The sequence below is a fragment of the Diadema antillarum genome, unplaced genomic scaffold (genome assembly GCF_040938485.1).
Source record: "Diadema antillarum isolate AM-2024a unplaced genomic scaffold, OU_Dant_1.0 scf00000226, whole genome shotgun sequence".
Lineage (NCBI taxonomy): Eukaryota > Metazoa > Echinodermata > Echinoidea > Diadematoida > Diadematidae > Diadema > Diadema antillarum.
In genome coordinates, this window is record NW_027271115.1 from 1,321,160 (window position 1) to 1,344,574 (window position 23,415).

Sequence of the window (23,415 nt, forward strand, 5' to 3'; positions counted from 1 at the left end):
AACTTTACTGTCTTTTAACATGAATGGCATTGTATACACTTGTATTATTTTGCTTGATAGATGCTGCATGGTTTTCATCTTGCTTTCGGAATACACCCTACACACTTCTTAAGAGTGTGAGCTTCCCCCCCCCCCAATATTTGTATTTTTTTTTTAAAATCCATTTGAATAGAGTTCAACATCATTTAAAAGCTTACAGTCTGCTCATAGATTTCAGAAGCTATCTTTAACCATTCATGTCTAGTGACTTTTGTTCATTCTCTGGTGCAGGGTCACATCATTTAAGGCACTTGTACTTTATATTAAGTTACATGTATTCATTTCTTTTTTATATTGATATAAAACAAACAAACAAACAAACAAACAAAGAAGCAGTTACAGTTCGTTATTCCGGAGGTTTGGTATTCAAAAGGGTTCTTATTTCAGAGGTTTTTCTGGGCAATTCCACATTACTCATGTTACACTTGTAATTCTCATATTTCTTGTGCTGGAAGGTTTGACATACTCTCCATTCTAAAATATGCTCAAGTCCTTTATAGTCTACCATGCAATATTAATAGAATTTTACTAACCACATCCATACAGGGAATAAAGACAAAATACTTTCGGTACTCACGTCACATTTTTTTTTTTTTTTTTGGAACGACATAAAAAGCCAACATGCCTTTATTCAAATAGTGTCCTCATTTGGGCAGTATTTCAAACGACTGTTTTGTATGATTTATATAACTCATGTTGTGGTACTCAAATACAGGCGGTTAAAATTTTGAGAGCATTGGAAATATTTGACAGCAATAGCAAAATTGTCGTTACTCACATTACATATTATGTAGCTCGTAATCACTATCACATACCTGACCATGAGAATTAGCTGGAAACTAAATGTTTTTGATGTATTTAACCTCTACATATATTTTGCCCCTAAAATAAAACAATACTGGCACTCTTTCATCCTTTTCCCACTGTCATACGGTCTATGCCACATACATGTCCCTTTACTTTTCAGAATCTAAGTAACCACTATAAACCAAATGCAAGAAAATACAAAAGTAGTAGACACTAATAGTAGTTCATGCACTGTAATAAAATATTTTCCTTCTCTTTCCTTTCACAGGAACTTAAATGTAAGTAACTTTAGTCATGAGCGAAACACTTGATTTCAGCAATTGTAAACTACTTTAAAAATAACATACAATACATGTCTACAAATTACATCCAGCTTCTGTTACCAGTGTGGACTTTCCACTCAATGTCAGGGCTGCCAACTCTCACACAATTAGAATGAGACTCATGCAATTCATCAAATTTTAACTACTTAACTCTGATAAAAGAATTTTCAAAAACTTTAAAAGTGTAATATATGCCATTCTGGGGGTACATTAGTGTAACAAATTACTGTTCCACATGCCCAGAAGTATGCCCCAGTACTGAACTAAATAAAATAGGTAGCAAGTTTTAACATAACAATTCATTTTTTCACCCCATGACACCCATTTCATGGAATTGCCCCTATGAAGATTCATTAAAAAATTCCAAAAATTAAATAGGATTCATTACTCTGAAGGTTCCTTTATCCAAAAATGAATTGTTTGGATGGAGTAACTTGCCTGGCTGGCTTGCTCAAGGCCTCTAGATTTGCATGTCTTGGCACAGACAGTAAATTGGTTTGTCACAACAGTAGACTCAAGTATCATGAATGAATAGTAAGGCCTCAATCTATTTGTCTCTACTTCTCTTTGACTGAAAGATCAGTCAGCATCTTGCTGGGGGGCAATTCCACGGTATATACAGTAGGACACAGACCTGTGCCAAAAATTCAAAATGATATTTGTTTCAAACACCATACATTTTCAGACAATACTTGAGTTGAAGTTTTAAGAATCATTATGCTTTTCAATAAAAGCGGCCATTTTCATTTTCAAAATGGCTGCCAAAATATACCTAGATAACTCAATGGTAAAAAGATTGTATTGTCACATAACTTACTCTCTGTATATCCACTTTACCAGTACTCTAAACAACAATCTTTTATACGTACATGCAGTTTCCAGAGAAGTCTTTTACCACACGATAGAAAAAAAAAAAGCTGGTTGCTTTAAAGAATTTGATAAAAACTTTTAAATTAGTTTGACAAAAACAAGCAATTTTTATCTTTATTCATCAAAGAATGTGAGCTGTATGATGTAACTTTGGATTTCTAATGTATGCCCATATGCCTTCCTTTTAATACCACAAATAAGGATACTTGGCATACTGGAGAGTCAAAATGAACACTTCAAAATGTGTAATGTCAGTTACCGAAACGTCATACACTATGTAACATTGACTCAGTTAGCAAATTTTTTGACTTTAGGCCATTTCAAGATCTGTGAAGTCGAAGGTTATCAACAAAAAGTCTGTAGGCCTACTCAATGACGTGGTTGCATGGTAACCACCTTTTCTATACAAAAGCTTGTGTACAGCTGTATACCAACATTTTTATAATCTTTACTAATGATCACTTTTGCTAATATTTTTCTTTTTTTCTGGAAGCTAAGTGAAATTTCTACCTCAAGGCAAATGCCAGTAAACAGATATATTTCTTCGCTTGCACTTAAATGTGTGGTTTAGTTAATGTGGCACATCTTGTATTATGGTACACAAGGCACATACTCGTTGATGTTGCCAAATGTTTAACACTTGATGTTGCTCAAGTGAGAGGTGATTCTAGGGTTTAAAAAAAAATGTTCATATTTGTTGATTTATTCTCCATTTCATTCATGCAGGGACATTTTGTAATACATGTGATAATTATGAACAGGAAGATTTGTTTATATTGATGTTAGAATTCTTTCGTTGCAAAGCCCTCCTATTTCTTGGTGTATCTGGGAAGTATTTGCAAGCCTTGATATATCATTGAAAAGGAAAAGAAAAACAGTTATTTACTTCAAGCAAGGAATAAACCAATCATGCTCTTTTGACCAAAAAAGCATAATGTTTCTTCTTCACAGAAGAGAAATATCAAAAGTTCAACACTTTTCAATTAAATCAATTGATGATGGAGATCATGTTTGTTTGTTTGTTTGGTTTTTTTTTTTTGGTATTTATGGCCCTACCAATGCCTTGAAGGAGGAGTAAAATACAGAAAAGAAGAAGAAATATATCACATTAGATTTCATACATGAGTTGATATGTGTTTTTTTCCCCCCCACTACCTTCAAGATTTTGTTTTTTTTCCCACACAAAAATATCCATGTTTTGTACAGTACCGTACAGCAGGGTATTATGGGTGGGGCACTCTAGATAGAAACTTTCTTGTTCATTAAAAAAAAACCTTTAATAGTTATGTCAATATATTTGTACAAGCTGGAACTGCTGAATCTAAATGGCTCTGTGTACTCATAACTGTTGAATAAGCATTCTTCAGACAAATATGTCGAGAAATATCCTCGGGTGCATTTACATTATTTTTGCCCAACTGTGCTATGGCATGGGGGGGGGGGGGTTGCCCCCTAAGGGCCCAACCCCATTTTTGTCTTTAGATTTCTTTTTAATTTGTTGCTAAGTAATTGCGTGGGATTGTTACTGGTATCTTGCAGCAGTATAATAACCTGTTAAATAAATTAGTTCTCTGTAAACCCCATAGCAAAAGTATATGTAACGTTAGTTACTGACATATTTACCTTTAAGTTTTCATAGAACGAACACACAGAAAATGGACTAATGTTTCATTTCATTTGATTATTTATAATTGATGAACCAAGGTATGATTCCTTATCAAACAAATCATTCTGAAAGGTCAGAATTATGAAATATCACAAAACTATTCCCAATCATGTTTTTGCGTGTGTAAACCCTATGGCAAATGTAAGTGCAAGCAAATGTAAGTGCAACGTCAGTTACCGTCATGCCTTCACTGAAACTGGCATGGTGCTAAAAGGAAATATCTAGGGTGCACATTATTTTGCACACCTGTTCCTATAAGAACCTAGGTGTATTGCCATATTAAACAAATAAAGTCTAGAAGTCAGGGACATGACAATACTACTGACATATTTCCATTCAAATCTACACCATAATTTTCCATAGGTCCTTTTTCCGTAACGTCAGTTACCGACACATTTTCACTTGCTATCTGATACGAAATGCAGTTTGCGAGAAAAACTTTTTTCTTCATTCTCATGAACTCATTCATCAATGCTAATTGCAAGCCCCAGGTGGTTTCATTCACAAAACTACAGCATAAACAATTTCATGAAAATCCTTACGCGTAACGTCAGTCACCGTGGAATTGCCCTGGGGATACATTTTGTATGTTCCGCAGGGATTTCGTATGGCTTCTCAAAATTCCCTTCTGTTTACTATGGAGGAAAGCTGTTGAATGTTATGTCAAAAATTATTTAGTAAAGCAAAAGGAAACTCCTCCGGAAAGACATACTCTTCAGCCTATAGTATATTAAACGCTTCATAGAGGTCTAACTTTGGTAATGGTAGATATTTCTCCGACTCTGTTCAGACCAAGCACGAAACAAACTACACACTTCACAACATAGCCATACTGGCATAGAGGTCTAGGCCTAAGTACTAGTACTACACATTCACACAGTCTTAACGTTACCCCGAGAATAAGAGTTTCAAGATCAAGACTTCACTACACAATAAACCATTATGTTGCATAGCACAGCAAACTCACCGGTACTTTACGCTCTTCAATTCGTGATTTGGAGCTTCAGTGCTGTCAGCAGATTTCCAGCGGTGACCCTACCCTGTCGTGGATCTACTACTACGCCACACTGCCGGGGGAGTTTTCACATCGTTCCGCTGAAATGTCCATACTGCACTGTAGCACACTGTTTATGTGACAGAAGCTGCAACTGCGACACAAAGCGCTATCAAGTTTCTAGATTCTTTGCCAATTTTAGATCCAGTTGGCCCCTGGACTGGCAATAGTTTCTGTTCTATGTCATTTTGGGGGTAATTCTCTATTAGAAAGCAGAACTCAGCTACGAAACAAGGTACGATCGTTTTTGTCTAACGCTACTACTTAGTATGATTAGCTAGCGATCCGAGAGAGGCGTTTTTTGTTGTTGTTATTTTACGCATGTTTTCTTACATACGAGTATCTTGAACAAGTGAGGGCGCTTTCCAAATGACCAAAATTTGAGGTTTTTAAAACCATTTCTAAACAAATAATATTGCGATAAATTCATCAAAAGAGTAAGAAATACAAATATAGATGCTTAATGAATTTTAGGCAAGAGTTTTGATTTGATTGGAGAAGCAAGGCTGCAAAAATAGTGGGGGTGTTTCATGGCATGCAATAACCATCCCCCATTAGTTGTGTACACAAAATATGAGAGACGCAAAAATTACCATAATTTTTATTTTCATATTTCTGCTTTTCAATGGAAATACTGCCCAGACCTTTGAAATTCGAGGTCAAAAGAATTGTTTTATGACACATACCCTGCCTCAAAAATAAATTAAGCCTTTGAATAATGATTATGAAAATTCAAGTTTGTGGCACCGATGCATACTGCCACAATTTTTCCCTTGACGCGTGATTTGAAGAAACTTACAAATTTGTCAATTAAAAATATGAAATAGTAAAAAATCATGATTTTGGGGGGTAAGATACTTACCTTGATATATGTAGAGTCTTTTTAGAGTATTTCTCCTGAATTTTATCAGTCAGAAAGTAAACTTTATGAAATTACCCCACACAGCCAAATAGGCTTGGATTAGAGTTAGGGTAAGGGTTGACATTCGTATACTTCATACTCATTTTTTTGGACAGATTTGCAGCAAAAGAAAGAAAATTGCTACTTTTAGAAGATATTTGTCTGAAAGAGCAGAAAAATGCCTCTTCATCTCTCTGGGTGAAGTTTGAATTGATTTAGAAACAAAAAAAATATCCCCATTCAAAATCGGTACACGTAAGCATTTCATAGCTGAATATGGCACCGATGCCGAAAAGAGAGAGAGAGAGAGAGAGAGAGGGAGAGAGAGAGGAAATTGTCTCCTTATTGGGAGTATGGATTCGTTATTCAAACAATAAAACGGGTGAGTTGATTAATCAATAAATAAATTTATGAAGTGATGATTTCATGATTCTAATTGTTGCATCATTAAATCTTGGAAAGAAGTTTGAAATGAAAGGCAGTGGATGTCTCCTTTCTGTGCGACTACTAGCACACACTGGGATGCGCATGTATTTTTTTTTTTGACCCGACTGTTGAGCAAAAGCCATCTACTATATGTGACCGTGCACCTCAAAACGAACATAAAGTTGCACACACTGATTTTGCGTGAGGACTGAAAATAAGTGAAATGGGTCAACCTAGCCGAACTTGACTTTTTTATATTTTCTGAAAGAGCGGGTCTTCTTTTACATTATGCTAAAATTTGGTATCATAAAACGGGCAGGAAAGTGTGTTTTTTTAGCAGTTTATCACAAACATTTTTGGTAGAATAGTGTGATTAGGGTGTCTTTAGAATCTCTTACAAATTTCATTTCTGAAAAACCTTGTCCACACTCTTCACTTTCAACTCTAATAACCTTTGAAAGGATAGTGCTACTGCTTTGAAAGTTGGTATTGATTATGGACAGAATGTGTTAATGAGGCATGCTTAATTTCAGTTTAATTTGATAATCCCTTCATTGTTGTTACTCTGGTGGTTTACTTCCTGTTTTTTGTCCCATTCATCGCACAGCCAGCACGGTTTGGTAAAGATTAAGCACTTGGATAGACACTGTACACCCGTACTTCAGAGCCTCTTTTCTCAGTTCACACTTTTCCTCAGTTTGTGCTTTCTTTCCAATATTTAGATAGGTTAGGAGAGTCCATTTGATTTGAGTTATACATCATTTTAAAGCTTAAAGTCTGCTCTTTCAGAATATGATCTTAACTAAAAATTCATGTAGGGCGACTTTTTGTTTGTTTTGAGGTGCAGGGTCACATATAACGCTTTCCTACAATATGTACCAGGATATTTCTTAATGCCTGTCATGAATTTGTGCATGAGATGTTTTATTTCAAGCCAATGAGGGTATGAGCCTGGCTGCTGGGGTCTAGGAATTTGATACCAAACCTTGAACCATCCCAGGGGCTCATATCCAGGGTCCCTGGGAGGTCAAAGGTCACTGGTGCTGCCTCCCCTCAAATCGTAAACATTATTGAACAGCAGCCCCCAACAGAGCATTGACTGTCATAGTGAAGTGTGTGCACTGTGGTGTGCTCATGTAAGATATCAATGTATTGTCTACAGGATAAATGCTTATAAGTGGAAGAAATGCAGCTGCTGCTATCACTGTGTCAACTGTATGATACACACACAGATACACACACATTATACACAAACAAAAGCACACAGGTGCATAGGCCCTACATGTTATTTTCCATTACCCAAGTGCCCATAAAAATAGTAAACATATACTTTCACCTACTGTTTATGAATGCAAATGTAGAATATAGTCCCATCATGGACCATGGTCCCATAATAGGCCCGTTCACACACAACGAAAATCGAAATTACAATCGTGATCCAAATTTCGATTTTTTTTTTTTGACCGCTCATACACAGGGAAAAATCGCACTTTGCAGCAAGGAAAGAACGATCAGTGGCCAAATTGCGCATGCGCGAAACTTGCATGACCGAAGACTGACCCCGCAGTCCCAATAATGTTGACCTTCATGCGCTATGAACGATGGGATTAAAAATACCAATTTCCGAATCTCGATCGCGCTCACACACACGACGCTTGGCAAAATAATCACAATTTTTCTGAAAAATCGCACTAATAGTGCGAGTTGGATCGCGATTAGGATCGCAAAAATTAGTGAGATTTTTCTGTCCACACAGGAAAAAATTTCGAAATTTTGATCGCAATAAGAAAATCGATTTTTAAATCTCACTTTTTCCCTTGTGTGTGAACGGGCCTAGTGTCCATACTTTTGGATTATACTGTGAAACCAGAAGCATTCATGGCAAGAGAAACTTTGGCCAACTGGAGCCAAGGCCCTTTTTTCGTGATCTCAAACTTTCATGAATTGCCACTGGCATTCAATGCATTGTGTAGAAAATAACAAACAAAAATGAAGCAAGCCTTTCCCAAATCTTGGCTCCTTGCGAAATTTGTGAAAGTTTCACTACACGAAAATTTCTGGTATGACAGTATGGTATGCTCACAGTCAGACTGGACTGACATGACTGGTGAATCCCTCATAAATCTTACCAAAGGATGTATGATGCTATACAGGAAATCAAGTATTGCAATCTTGATACAATCTAGGATCCTATTTTTTTTTCATACTATTGCTATTACAGTATTCCCAATTGTAAGTCCATGGACAAAGACTTTTTTTTTTGCATGTCGATTGTCAATTTGATTTAATTACAAATGCTATGAGTTTTTAACCTTGCAAATTCAGCAATTTCCCAACATGTAAAGCCATAGCAATAGATATAACAGTACGCGTTCACCCTACATTGTTTATTAACCTACACAATACCAAGATACTGAATATGCCACATATTTAGCGAGTCTAATTTTTTGTGAATAGGCACCTCCAACAATTGCGAGCACTTGGTTAAATTTGCAATTGTGGAATACATTTACCGAACAGAGAAATGAGAAATGTATGCATGCATGTCGCTTTCATGGGGGCTTATTAGTTAATATTTTTGTATTTTTTACATTCGCGAATAGCACCTGACTCGAGAAATTGGCGAAAATAAAAAACAATATATTCGGTGTAAATGGTACTCTTACACTTGCATGATGATGACAATAATGATTGTGATTGATATCAAAATCAGCATCTCCAAGCCAGAGCTGCCATGTCTCCCTCATTCTGCAGTGCTAAGAGAGGTTCCTTGAAAGAATTAACTATCTCTTCATATTGTGACAAAAGTGATATCACAGCCTTCCTGATTATGGTATTATTTTCAGCTACACAAGTATTGAGATTCATGTACATGTAACGCACAATATTTCCTGGATACTTTTTTGGAATCTTTTATTTTGATGCGTGAATTTTGGCAGTCTTGCATAGCGATGCTGCATATGAAATCAAAAGTGCATTTTTTAAAAAAAAACCATAATGACTGTTTTGCCCAACTCTTCATGAAACTAAGCAAAGAATGTCCTTTATTAAAACGGTATATTTTCTGTTCGGTGTCCTCATATCCAACGGTTTGGAAATATATGTGTTGACAGGGAGGTATATACTATGCTAATATTTGCTACTGGGTATCCATGATCTATCATTGCCTCTCCCAGAAGATATGACTTGTGGCCTTATAACCTGCTGGTATTATTACTGTTTTTGTCAAATCAGTATCATTGCATGGAAACATGGTTTGCGTGATAGTAAACACAGATGACAGTTTTCATGTAGGACATCCAGTTGCAGTGACTAATCTCAAAAGAGACTACAGAGTTATTTTTGAGTGGAAAGAAAATCTGTAAAATCCACAAGGACTTTCGACCTAATCCAGGGTCAAACCAAGGTTACAGGGGAATGATATTTCCAGGTCAGTTTTATTATTACCTTTTTGATGATCTTTGTTTTTCACAGCTTTATATACAAATGTACATGAATCACATGTGCAAGGGTTTATTCAGGAGTCATTTGATTTTTGTTATTCACTTTTTTCCACATGTTGTATTTCTTGTTTTGAGGCAACATCAAAACAGAAAAAATGATACCTAGTTGTCATGAGACTAAGATTGTGTTTATCTATCTGGAGAGAGAAACAAAATGCGTTTCAAATGACATTTCAAAATGTGTATCAAAATGTGCTTTAAATGACATTTACAAACATATATTTGAAACAGGATTCTTGGGGTGCTGCCTTTATTTCACCATCATATAATTGCTAATCAAGTGTTGTCACTAAGCAGTTGCTTTGTGCTGTTCAGCCCCGGAAGTAGGTCAATTGAGGGGCTTTCTTTTTTGTGACCAACAGTGTGTATACTGTACTGTACTATCTACTGGTCAATTCCACGGAAAGGTTGCATTTTATGAAAATCAAACTATTGAGTATAGATGATTAATGAAGCTTAATTAGATGATCTGAGTCTGTTTACTCAAAGCAGCCTTTCACAACGGATATTTTGATACCTCATTTGTGAACATCGGTGAATGTGGAGTGGAATTATGTCCGAAAAACCTTCATTTTTCATGAAAATTGCCAATTTTTGCAGAATTTATGTATCATTTCTGATACACTATTATGACCATAATACAGCTTGTGTAATTCTCAGATGGCTTATTTTCTGAATGTTCTTTGGTCATAGATTGGTTTTATGATGTTCTAGAACTTGTTCCAGCATCAGTAAATATTATTCTCTCAATCTCAAAATGTGGTAGTTGATAGCGTCCCATAAGTCACGTTTTTGTGTCCCATCAGTCACACTGGTTTTCCCTATCCTGCTACTGTACCAATGAGTAGATATTCATACCACTTGACTCAGGGTAAGCACCAACCTTTTGCTACATTCAGGAAAGAAAATATCTTTCCAGAGACTCTGTGTGTAAGAATATTTCAGAAATTACTTTCCCATGTGAAAAACGGTGGTCCTCAAATGTCCCATAAGTCACGACAGCAATTTTTCGTTGCTGTACGTAATGCAATGATACTTTTCAAACTAAGTGTGGTGTTTTCATAAACTGTGATATGATGGATCTAACCATGAACTGAGAAAAATGCATTTGATGCAACTATTTTCTCAAAATATTGGTTTCAAATTGCCGAAAATTGTCACTTTGTCCCATTGTAAGTCACAATGGAATTGACCTACTGTATATGCCATACGTTTAGCGAGTCTAAATTTTTGTGAATCGGGACTTCCCAACGATTTCGCGAGTGGTTAAATTCGCGATCATGGAGTCCTGTACTGAACAGAGAATTGTATGTACACATTTATACATCATATTCATATTTGGATCAGGATCAATATTTTTGCGTGTTTAATTTTGCAAGTTTAATTTCATGAATAGCACATGACTCGCAAAATTCGCGAAAATAAAAACCTCATGAAATATTTGGTATTTACAGTACTCTGGCCGGCTGTGCATATTGTATCTGTATATCGCATGCTCGTTTGAGGCTCAAGTTCCCCAATTTGTTGTGCATTTGTTCAACTTATTCCACATGCTGAGGTTGAATGAAATCAGCATGTCGGTGGACGAGAACAAGGAGCTGCAGAAGCTCCTTGACAAGAACAAGCAGCATAAACAAGGTTGTGAAAAAGAAGGGAAGAAAATTGCCCATGTTAGTGCATACACCTTTAATGTGTTCTACATATTCTGTATGCATACCACCAAACGTGCCTTCATCATTTATGCACAAACACTGGGTAGAAAACACAAATGGCGCACCCTTTTTTTCGGCAACCAAAAACAACTGGAAGTTGACTTGGGCAGCTTGGAGATATAAACACGTTTCAAAATGGCATTGCATTTATCTATTTGCAGAAAGGCAATGGTGGTCTCAAACATGTTTTGAATCACCCTTTATTTGGCATTCCAAATCAGCATTTCTAAAATATGCAAATGAAAACACAGTTGCATTTAGCTATCACCTGAAATCATATCTGAAATGGCGCCTTGGATTAAGAAATGCTTGTTATCATTTTTGTATAAATTTCATCAATGATTCATGATGGTATGGAAATTCAATGTAAGCAGCCTTTCATCTTCATGGGAAAAACCACGTACAACTATGTGTTGTTGTTTTTTCTCTCTCTTTAATGAAAATGATACAGAAGTAGATGAATGATACGTGTACATGTGTATACATGTTTGTGCATATGCAGTGTGCATGTATATATCTGCATGAATATAATATATAATGTGTACAAATGTCTACATTCATTGTACGTATCTGGTAAATGTACAATGACTATGTATAGTTATGCTTCTCCTATACTTTCAATTCAATTCAATTCGTTTATTTCCATTTCAATCACAATAAAAACAACATGAAGTGTTGCAGATGAACATAAAAAACAATGACATATAAAAGAAACCACAACGACATCAGAATTACAATCATAAATTGTTCCAGATTACAGCAGGCAACAAATAAAATGGAAAATGGTGTACACATAAAAAACCAATAAGGCCTGTAGGCGCGCATACACCATTGTTACAAATCATGTAGTATTGGAATCTAAGTTATTTTCAGAAATCATAAATCAGTTTTATACAGAAGATACACAAAAGAACATCAAACAAACAAAAAAACACGAAATGAACATAAAACGGATTGTTGAATACATCAATGTAATTTTAATAAAAAAACAAAAGATGTCTTTTATACTGCTTCTTAAATAAATTATTATATTGCTTATTATAATTATCTGGGTTCATTGCATTCCAAAAAAGTGGTCCTGTGTGATGAAGAGTTTGTCTTAATTTCGTACTAGAACATTTCCATTGATGTACTTTATTGCAGCTCCGTGTGTTATAAGTGTGTATATTTGCGAATTCTTTTCTTTGTACTTTATTTTACCATCTCTCTCCTTGTGTCAACATCTCTCCTCCAGTAAAAGCAAGTTTTTCAGCTGCACCCAGACCAGCCTGGAGTTTACCATCATCCTGGATGAGGAAGGCTTCAAAGGTCAGTTTGGGGATGCGAGAATAATTGATGGTGATTGCGCTGCGCTCCTCAGGGAAGTCAGTGAGGAGTGAGGAAGTATGCCAAATATATGATGTTTACAGAGAAAGTGTCCTCAAGAGAACAAATCTGGAGGTAGCCAATCATCCTGTCCCGGGATCCCGTTTCAGGACGTTTCACAATATCTGCATCTTATTGCTCTCCTGTGATTGGTTTGACTGATTAGGCGACTTTTACGAGATGCAGTCAAAAATCTTAGAAAGTGTTCCTGGTTGTAGGGAAACTAGCGCCATGCAGTTTGGCCGTATTCAGCTGATTAATATGAGCTAACACTTTGGATCTACATGGTGGTATTTGACTCTTTTGTCTACCATAGTCATACGAAAGTGAAAATCATATATTATGATGTTAACAGCTACTGTATTATTTGGGTCATACAGTTTGAACGTGGATAGTATTTATAGTATTGGTCAAATTTTAATTTGAAACTAGGATTGTCAGCAAACAGCCTATTGTCTAGTGCCAAACATTAATGTTTTTCATGATGAAATGAAAAGGGAAACAATGGCAGGGGTGTCATTATGTTGGTTTTTAGTGGCAATTAACAAATGAATACTAGGAAAGTGAAGTCATAGATGATTTCAGATTTGATTGCAATCAAATGAGTAATAAGAAACATCTAATGTAGTTTCATGGCTGTTAGCCTCAAAATAGCAATTTCAGTCTCATTTAGCTCTTCCGGCTTTCATGGACACATTTTGAACAAACAACTAATGTATATTGTTGGGATATCTTTTATGAAAAATTAACTCATCCATCCTTGCCTTCAAATAATTTCATTAAAGAACATACTGGTGCTGTAAAACCATAAATATTTGTGACATGAAACCTTTGCAAATTGAAGCCAACAGCCCCTTTCGTAGCATGAAACCAAATTGTTGCAAATTGCCACATTGGCATTAACCCTATTCTAACTGGGCTATTTGAGACCAAGTTTTTACGGGGGGGGTCAATTTGACCCCCCCCCCTTCAGATCTCGGCCGCCGATCGCGGGATCGCTGCAAAATTTTGCCTGTACATAGAGCCGGATGTCAACTTTAAGATTATATGGTCATACAATAGAAAAAATTTGATTTTATATTTTTTAATAAATTAATTATGTAAATTTACGCATGAAATCATATTTTTACCTATAACTCCATTAAAAAGATTGAAGGATTGTTAAATTTTTGTGTCAGAGTTCCTCAAGACATATCGAACAATTTTCTTATAAAAAGATAGCGCAATCAAAATCAGTTTCTTTTGTTTTGTATTGTTTTGTTAATTTCTTATGTATTTTGCTGTTTTTTCGACCTTTTGTTTTCTATTGTTTTTTTGCCAAAATTTGTTGCAGGCACTTTTCCAAGCTGATCTACATTAGAATTGATTAATTTCAATGGGTAAAAGTTGAAATAATCTAATTTATATCAATTAAACAAAAAAACACAATTTGCATTGGATTTGCACACAAAATCATGAATTTGAGCTGTTTTTGGGTTGACATGCATGTGCAAGACACTGCCTAACTTCAGAACGGTGTACCCGGACATCGCAAATTTGGTCTCAAAATATGCGGTAGACTTCAATGAAAAAAGTCATGAAATGCCGCGGCAAAATCTTTGCACGTTACGGAATCGTGGCGCGAAATGTCGAGGGGGGGCCAATTTGACCCCCCCCCCCCATTAGAATAGGGTTAATGCATTGTGAAGGAGAAAAAAAAAAACTTTCATGTGCATTTCACTTTCACAAATCGTAGCTCCTGGCAAAATTCACGAAACTTTGAATGTACGTGAAGATTTCTGGTTTTACAATACTTAAAATATACTTTAAGACTGAGATGTGTGTGTGCCATGCTTGTATACCACTGCAGCGCTGCCGGAGCAGGCCCAGAATCTTGGCATGGTGATCCAACCCAGTACGTGGCTGGTCCTGGAGGCAGGAGCCGGTGTCGTAGACGAAGACGAAGGTGTTGGCATGACGACGATAACCAGGAACATCATCGTGCCGCTGGCCAACCAGCATCTGTCCATCTTTTGCCTGTCCACTTGCCAGACGGACTATGTATTGGTCAGTTGAGTTGGACCTTGCTGAATTGCCTTTATACGTACATCCATGTAGCATGCATGACTATACATGAAAGAGAGAGCGCTATGAACAAGCACTAAAAACAACCATGACCCACATACACGGTTTGCCCAGTATGTGTGTTTCGATAGTGTGACCATTTTCCTGATTGGAGAGTTCATACACAAAATTTACGGGCCTTACCAATCATAAATTCATGCACACCTTCATCACAAAGAGTGTCAAGGGACAAACAAAAAGTTTGAGTGATATCTGAAGTGATGGGTGACACATTCCTGTTGGTACTATAAAGTCATATGGATAAAATAAAGTGACAACAAAAAATGTGTGTCATTTGTGGCTTTCTGACTCTAGAGCCACATCTACACACAGGAGCTATCGGTTTTCCATCGTTTTTTGAATCATGATGCAGATACTGAGTTTACCACCATTCACATTCAGCAAGCAAAATATTAAAAAAAAAAACACAAAACAAATAATCTTTTGGCTGTCAAAAGAGGCACTTTGAATCGCCAAACTAAAAAAAAAAAGAAATTGACGGTTTCTTCATAAGCCATTCACACACGCGCCATGCTCATGATCATTTGAAAAAGAAAATCAAGCTGGACCGGTTTTTGCATAGCAATGCCTGTTGTGGGAGTTAGCAATTTCTTTGTGTCCACACAAAAGAATTAATGGGTTTTCACATTGCAAAAATTGAGTTAAGATAGAAACAAGCATTAATTTTTGGTGTGAACAGGACTACTGACTTAACTCTTTTTCCTGCTATGTTTGTATGTGAAGGTAAAGGAAGAAGACCTTCAGTCTGTCATCCAGTGTCTGTCACCAGACTTCAGGGTCTACAGGGAGGTGGATGGGAACACAGAGCTAGTGACAGTCAACATGTCACACAATGGTGTCAATGAAGCAGGTAAAGTACAGCTTGAGAAAGTCACTCACTGTGTGGTACAGTGATGGATTGATATGATGTAATCAGAGCATTAGATTTATATACCGTAAAGTTCCGTGTATAAGACGCACCCGTGTATAAGACGCACCCCTACTTTCGGACAAAAAAAAAAAAAAAAAAAAAAAACACGAAAATTTCCACGCAAATATTGCGAGTGTCATACATATTATTTCAGCTCAAAATTTCCCTAGAATGCAGCATGTATTTGCTCTATTTTTCGTTTCCTTTTATATTTTCTTTTAACGGTATTCATCGGACATCAACAAAATATGGAAGACGCAAAATGCGAGACTTGTCTCGGTACTACTCGCTATTGTTTCGCCTTTCAATCGTGGTACATGTGTCATGCATATCGTACTCATGAGCGTACAGCACGATCTTTGCTGTTTAATACATAGCAGAGGGTGTCTCGCATATTGACGCATGTCAGACTGGAAGGTTCACTACGAAAAATAAGAAAAACATCAACAAGTGTAGCAGAGGGATCATACGGCAAGACGTACGGTGCGTACGGTAATTACACTCATGCACTGTTACCAGTAACATGTGTGTCTCTTGTACCATGCTTGTATGCACAGTGCTAGCCTTTTGCAAAAGGCAGCTCGCTATAATTTCAGCACACGCACACAGAGAGCAATGGACTTGCACACACAGCGCGCAACGGGCAAGCGTGCTTCGATCCGATCGCTGTGTGCACGCGAGTCCATTGCAAGAGCCTCTCTGCAGCTGCTGCCTTTGCCAAAGACTTGCTAGCTAGCTAGCTAGCTACAGTGTAGCTATGCTATCCTAGCTGGCCTCGTGAAATGAAGAGCAAACGAACGACATGGATATGCATGCATGCTTCACACATCGTTCATATTTACGGTGACATAGTCTCGATCCTACTCCGTATTTTACAGCTTTTGTCTATGGCCATATTGATACTAGTACATTGATAAGTTTTGCGGTATCGGTAATTTAGTAATGATACCTGTACATCACGTATTCCAGCTACTAGGTTGGCTGTTGGTAGCTTGGTAGACTGACATCGGTAGCATACAGCAGTGCTGTTACGTGTTACAGCTGCTGTCTATGGCCAGATTGATACATCGTTACTGCACAAGGCCGATGTAAGTTTATCTCGTATTTGCAGCTTTTGTGTGTGTCCAGATTGAAAGATCGCTCATTTATCTGTAAGTTTTAGTGATTGCTTACCTTCCAAACGTCGATGGGCATACATGGCCCCAAGTTGGCCTTATAAAATTGGGTGTTCATGACAGATTTTTTTCCGTGATTCAACTGTACCCGTGTATACGACGCACCCCCGATTTTCAACGTTTTCCGACTAAAAAATAGTGCGTCTTATACACGGAACTTTACGGTACCAAATTCTGTTGATTTGTTCAGTTGTTCAGTCTGTTTGTTTCATACTGGGTACTGCATCTCCATGAACATTACTACTTTCAAATGTACATATCTTTTTCTTTTCTTTTTTCAACACTGACACTGTGAATTACAGTAACGTTTTGCCTATTGATCTCTCAGTACTTACCTATACATACAGCTTTGTTTTCATTCTAGCTGCAAATCAAAATGCTTTTGACAGTAGTTCTTCCATAATTCAATGTATCTCCTTTGCTTCTCCATATCTTACTCTCTCTTTCTTTCTTTCTGTCTGTTTGTCAATATCTATCAATCCATTTTTTGTCTGTCTGCATTTAGAAAGACAAAGAGATGAATAAAAGATCAGTATTAATGGATACATTCTTAATACATTGATAAGTATGTCTCTGAATGTATTGTATGTGTCAAACATTGCATGTTTTCTAAATTCCTCTGCAGCTGAGGCGAAGCCAGCCATCATGTATCCTCTCCACTTTCCATCCAACCACTTCCTGGTGACCAGCCTGCAGCCAGACGAGCTGCCCAAACTGACCAGTTGCCTGCTCCAGGTCCTCTTCTATCCTGAGACCTAGTGAGTTCCTCCTCCTCCTCCTCCTCCTCCTCCTCCTCTTCCTCCTCCTCTTCCTCCTCCTCCTCCTCTTTTTCCTCTTCCTCTTCCTCCTCCCCCTCCTCACCCTCCTCTTCTTCCTCCCCCTCCTAACCCTCCTCCTCCTCCTCATCCTCCTCCCCCTTCTCCACCTCCTTCTTTTCCTCCTTCTCTCTCCTCTTTCTTCTCCTCCGTCGACTTTTCCTCCCCTCCTCTTCCTCCTCCTCCTCTTCTTTCTCCTCCTCGTCCCCCCTCTCCTTCTCCTCTTTCTTTTCCTCCTCCTCTTCCTCATCTGACTTATTCTCCCTCCTTCCTCTTCCTCCTCCTCTTCCTCTTCTTCCTCTTCTTCCTCTCCTCCTTCTTTCTCCTCCTAAACATTTCCTCTTCCTCCCCCTCTTCCTCCTCCTTCTCCTCTTCTTCCTTCTCCTCTTCTTTTGACTTATCGTCCCTCCTCCTCTTCCTCCTCCTCCTCCTCCTCACCCTCCTCCCCTTCTCCACCTCCTTCTTTTCCTCCTCCTCTCTCTCCTCCTCTTTCTTCTCCTCCGTCGACTTTTCCTCCCCTCCTCTTCTTTCTCCTCCTCTTCCCCCTTCTCCTCCTCCTCTTTCTTTTCCTTCTCCTCTTCCTCCTCCTCCTTCTTCTTCCTCCTCCTCCTTATTATTTCTTATATTTCTGGTGCTACTTCCGGGTTTCATTTCATTTTTTTTTCTTTTTATTTCTTTTGTTTTAAACGAAAAATAAAGGGGGGGGGGGCGTGCGCCAGTTGCACCCCCCCCCCCCCCCCCTGGATCCGGAAAGTGATTCTGACTAAACATATACATATATGTGTATTTGATGATGATGAAACAGTATGTATATAGTGCCATTTATCTGTAGAAACATTCAAAGGCGTCCGGCTCCCACAGTGTGTCACACATCATTCACAAAGTTGCTGGAAAAGATAATCAAACAATGACACAAATGCCATTAAATGATGGTATTCAAAGACTTGTATTGTATTGCACATGTGGGTGGCTAACTGATATCATTTAAAAAAACCAAAACAATTCATTGTAAAGGCAAGATTCCGTGCATGACTTGACACCACACATTGTCTTTTATTCATTTTCTTAACACTGTACATTGAATACGTAATTCACATGGGTGAGACTCCTGTGTATACATGATTTTCTTTCAATGTCCTATCCTAGGAATTTGAGTGCTTGCCCTTGAATGTAACTTACAGTGCCAAGCTGGAGAGACAGTCCTATGCTATACTTACTGTTTAGCAACAGTATCAGGAGATTTGTGCGGGTTGTTTTATGGAGTCCTTAAGTATATTAGACCGACACTTCTCGTGTTCTTTCTACACAGACATAGTCTCCATATTCTTCTTCATATATGAAGTATTTTGAATTGTCAATAGGAAATTCATTTGATTTACTGTTTTGACAGACTCAACAGCGACCTGTCAGACATGAAAAGGATTAACAGACTAGCACTTCACACTCACTGTCAGTTAAACATGATGTGAAAGATATCACACAAGGCACAAATCTTGTTTTCGCTCTTAATGAGCACATTTTCTTCAGGCCAAGGCTCGTTATTTTATAATGTAACTAAAAGAGAGTACAGTCAACCTTGCCTGCATAAAGTTGAATCTATTTGGACTGAAGAAATACCTTTGACTGAGAGAAAATTTGTCTCAACCGATATACAAGTGGTCTTGAATTAAGTTGATGAGGTAGCTTTTTCCTAGAATGATCCTTTGAAAACAAGAACTATTGAAACAAATAAAAGAACAAGCAACCCTGACAAAATGTAGAAATCACACTCCTGAGTAATTCCACCTGCAATGTCAAGTGTCAAAATGGGACAATGCAAAGTCCATTATTGTATGCAGTGTCATACAAGCTTGCTTGTAGGACAAAAATTCCAAATCTTTCTGTGCAATTTCAATGATACTGTTGCTGTTTTGTCTTTTTGACTTATTTCTCTTTGTGTTCAAATTTGATTTGAACTAGTAGTGGGCTTCCTTGTCTTTTCCACTTAATAAGTACAGACAGAGAAATGAAGACTTGGGGAAGAATGATTTTGTTCTAAATAGTTCATCAGGAGAGCATTGTGATAAACCAATTGTATTCATTACTCTGGTTTATTTTTTTCTCTCTCTATAGTGACAGTATAGAGACGAGCCCATCATCCAAGAAGGAGAAATTTGTGTCCTATTCTCTGATAGATGACAGGATATCACTGGTGCTAGATGGAGATTTACTAGACAGGTAGGTGCAAGGTGTTACCCCTTCTCTTCTGTTTTCTCTTTTAACTGTAAGATTTTTTGTTACGCATTGTGGTAAATTTTGATTGATGCTGGAGCTGTGAATTTTTAGCTCATTTTCATTGACCTTTGACCTTGAGTAGAAAGACTATCATGGACCACATAGCAGCCTACATTTCATGATTTTCTCCTTTTTTTCCCCCACAGGTTTCCAGATAATTGTATATGCGTAGATTCTTCCAAGGAGAGATGGAGGATGGTGAAAACTGGAGTTCAGAACCTTGGCTTTGGTAAGCCTGCTTTGATTGCTGGAGTGGGTGTGTTTCATTGTGGTGAAGGGAAAAGTGTGTGCATTCGCATGTGTCTGTGCATGTGTATTAAAAGTGGCCTATAACAGGAAAATGTTTCAGTTTGAATTGACTGCTGGATAATAGCAGTTATCAAAAATTCTGCTCTGTGACATGATACATATTGCACTTGTGTTAGCATGCTGTCAAAAAAGGAAATACAAAATATATATTTTTAATTGACTGAAGGCCATTTCAACTCACAAGAAATCCATCCAATCCATCCAAGAAGTACCATCGCATGCTGTGGCAGTCAGCCATGCAATTTTGTTTGAGCAAAAATGGATACCGCACGGCTGATGTCACCAGTTTCCATTGACTGCCGTGTTAAACTCACAATTACTTGAAGTTTTTGTTCCATTGCACGGCTCTGATGTCCCAATAAACAAACATTTGCCACACACACTCAACAATTACAAGCACGCTTACAAGCGCGTACATTTGTCACTCATTTTTGTAAACAACTTCAACCGATTGGTTTCTCGTATGTACACATGGCTAACTGTGACTGTGCAGCTACTCATTCGCCTTTCACAGAAAATGGTTGCCATTTTTGTGCTGAATTCAAGAATCTTTGTGGACCACATCTGTTGACGTGTGAGGTGTTGTATGAAACAAATAATGTATGGTCTTTACTTGTGCAGTGGAACAAGATTTCGCGCTAGTTGAAAGATGAGGCACACTATTCAAGTTGGCTTTGCCTCGTTGAATAGAGCGCTGCTATCTTTAACCTCGTGTGAAATCTTGTACCATCGCACTCGTGACCAGTCACTATTTGTATATTATGTGTCTGAAGTCACATCTTGTGTGATGCATTTGGTATTGTTGTCTTCTCTTTCCATCAGAGGAGAGCGGGATCGTGGCCCAGGTAGCCAAACCTCTTGCCAGCGAGGACATTCCTATCTTCTATCTCAGCACGTTTCTCACCGACCACACCCTGGTATGTTACTCTCTGGAGTGGAGAGTTACCTGTTATGTCTAACCCCTCCCCCTTCACCTTCCCATCCCCTTTTATAGTCAACTGTATGGATATATGTATGGAAATGGATATTTTCTTCATTTTGAAAGTTTCCCATTTTCACATTGTACTGAAAGTAAGGGTTGTATGTTCAAGAGCTTTCATTTCTTATATCTGTTACAAATGAATTGTATTGATATCAGAATTAGATTATCTGAGTGTCGAGACTGAGACAGTTGCATGTGTATTTATGTTGCACAAAAGATAGCGATCAGTGGAGAAATGTATTCATAGGACTGTAAAGAATCATTCCCTGGATTTGTATGGCTTTATTAACAGCAGTCTAGTATTTATGAACATTGAAATTTCTTTGTGTGCCCTCATATTTTGAATGGATGTATGTGATCAGTTTCTTGATGAAGTTTGTTTGTGCCTTGTATTGGTAATATTATGTATCAACAAATAATGCCCCCCCCCCCCCCCGAAAAGACAACAACAATAACAACCCTCTATCTATGAGACAGAGGAGATTCCTGCACGAAAAAGATTCAAAGAATCTTGTCGTGCTAAAAGTGGTGAACGCGATGACGATCTCGGACATTTTATTGCAAGTCTCTGTTGATATGTTTACTCACAGGTCCCAGAAGTGGAGTGGGAGAAAACGCTCTCCGTGCTGTCACAACGTCATCAAGGTGGCCCTGAGGAACATGATGAGATTTCAATAGAAGATCCCTAGATTGGACAAAGGAAGAATCCAACTTAAAAAGCACCATCACAGTATCAAGTGAGAGAGAGAGAGAGGGAAGGAACAGTTGAGCGGAAGAAAGAAATGAGGGAGAAAGCTCATGGCTACAGTGTTTTAGTCTTCCCTGACCTCTTACTGCCATCAAACTTCCTTGGACTCTTGGTGGTCAGCCATTCCTACTCGATGCTTGTCCCTGAAGCCGTCGAGGTGAAGGTTCTGATTGCATCTGACAGCTGGCCTGGGGACATGTACATCACTACTAATTTCTGTACTGGCGACGTTTGGATTGGTTGGACATCCATAGGCATCCTTGGCTACAATTATACATGCTTGGGATCGGCCAGGTTACTCTTGACTTGAGGCTTCATTGCCATATTTTGTTCACCGTACTTGTATTACAGTATGTCTGTCAGTTACCTGTAGACTCCATCACTGGTTCTATGGTCACATGATGTAGTAGGTACATGATGATACATGACTGTCGTGATTGAATTACAATGTGAGTCAGTGCCACCCCCCCCCCCCCCCCCCCCCCACCAAAAAAAAAGTAACAACAACATGATCAAATATATATTGCCAAAGCATAGAATTGTTGTGATAGCAAATGGTTACGTACTAAGCTTTTGCTCCAAGAACCACTTTCTTCATTTTTTTTTATTGAATGCATCCGTAGAGAATTTCAAAGTGCTGTCATGGGCTGTGATCAAGACTTATGGTGATGTAGTAGCCAATAGTAAACTGAACTTTTGTGTGGAGTGTTAGCTGGCTCTTAAACTTAGAGCCAAAGCCCCTTATACCAGCTGGTCATGATGAATTGTTTTTCATGAAAGAAGTGGAACCATGAAACATTGTTTTAGCTAATCATGAAGAATTACCATGTCTTTAGAAAAGAATATCTTGTGGCATCAGTAACCCTTCCAGAGATCAGTTCAACCAGGAGATATTTGCAGAGGGTGGAACTTCTACAAGATTGAGAATAATACTACATCAGAGCCTTTTCTTCTTTTTTTTTAATACAAGAAGAAGGTTTATAGTGTCTTGTGCAAAAGACAAGCTGCATATAAAAGCAAAAAGCTCTCTTTACCTGAAGTGAGTCAGTTATCACCCCTTTGCTGCTTCGTGGAGCAGAAATTATGTCTTTATTTATGACAGTATTTGAATAAGCCTGAATACTTAGCAAAGCTTGACAATCATCAAAAAGAAATTTTCTGTTTGTTTGGGTTTTTTTTTTTGTCAATGCACTTTGTCTGACGTGGACCATGAAACATCAAGGGAGACTCATTTCTGTGCAGCAGGGTGAACATCGGTGGAAGTCTACCATTCTATCGACCCTTCTGGTACGACCATCTCAGTATGCTACAAACATTGACACAACCAGGGGCTCACAGAGATTTGAAATCAATATTTAAAGTTAAGATCAACTTAATTAGAATTATAATATGCCACTAGTTTCCCTTTTCAA

The 23,415-nt window shown here is 37.8% G+C and overlaps 1 protein-coding gene across 3 annotated transcripts in view; it reads left to right on the plus strand.

Moving 5' to 3' along the window:
- The window catches only part of LOC139724737 (cytosolic arginine sensor for mTORC1 subunit 2-like), a 68,577-nt gene extending 46,107 nt beyond the window's left edge, over positions 1-22,470 (plus strand). For 2 of the 3 annotated variants that reach the window (XM_071635860.1, XM_071635859.1), the window contains 8 exons: positions 12,536-12,609; positions 14,516-14,712; positions 15,514-15,640; positions 17,501-17,633; positions 19,803-19,907; positions 20,111-20,193; positions 21,096-21,190; positions 21,846-22,470. In XM_071635860.1, the coding sequence (XP_071491961.1) occupies positions 12,536-12,609; positions 14,516-14,712; positions 15,514-15,640; positions 17,501-17,633; positions 19,803-19,907; positions 20,111-20,193; positions 21,096-21,190; positions 21,846-21,944 (913 nt within the window). In that variant the 3' untranslated portion in view covers positions 21,945-22,470. The remainder of the gene's footprint in view (positions 1-12,535; positions 12,610-14,515; positions 14,713-15,513; positions 15,641-17,500; positions 17,634-19,802; positions 19,908-20,110; positions 20,194-21,095; positions 21,191-21,845) is intronic. The other variant, XM_071635861.1, reaches the window with a different exon arrangement.
- Positions 22,471-23,415: the final 945 nt, after the last annotated feature.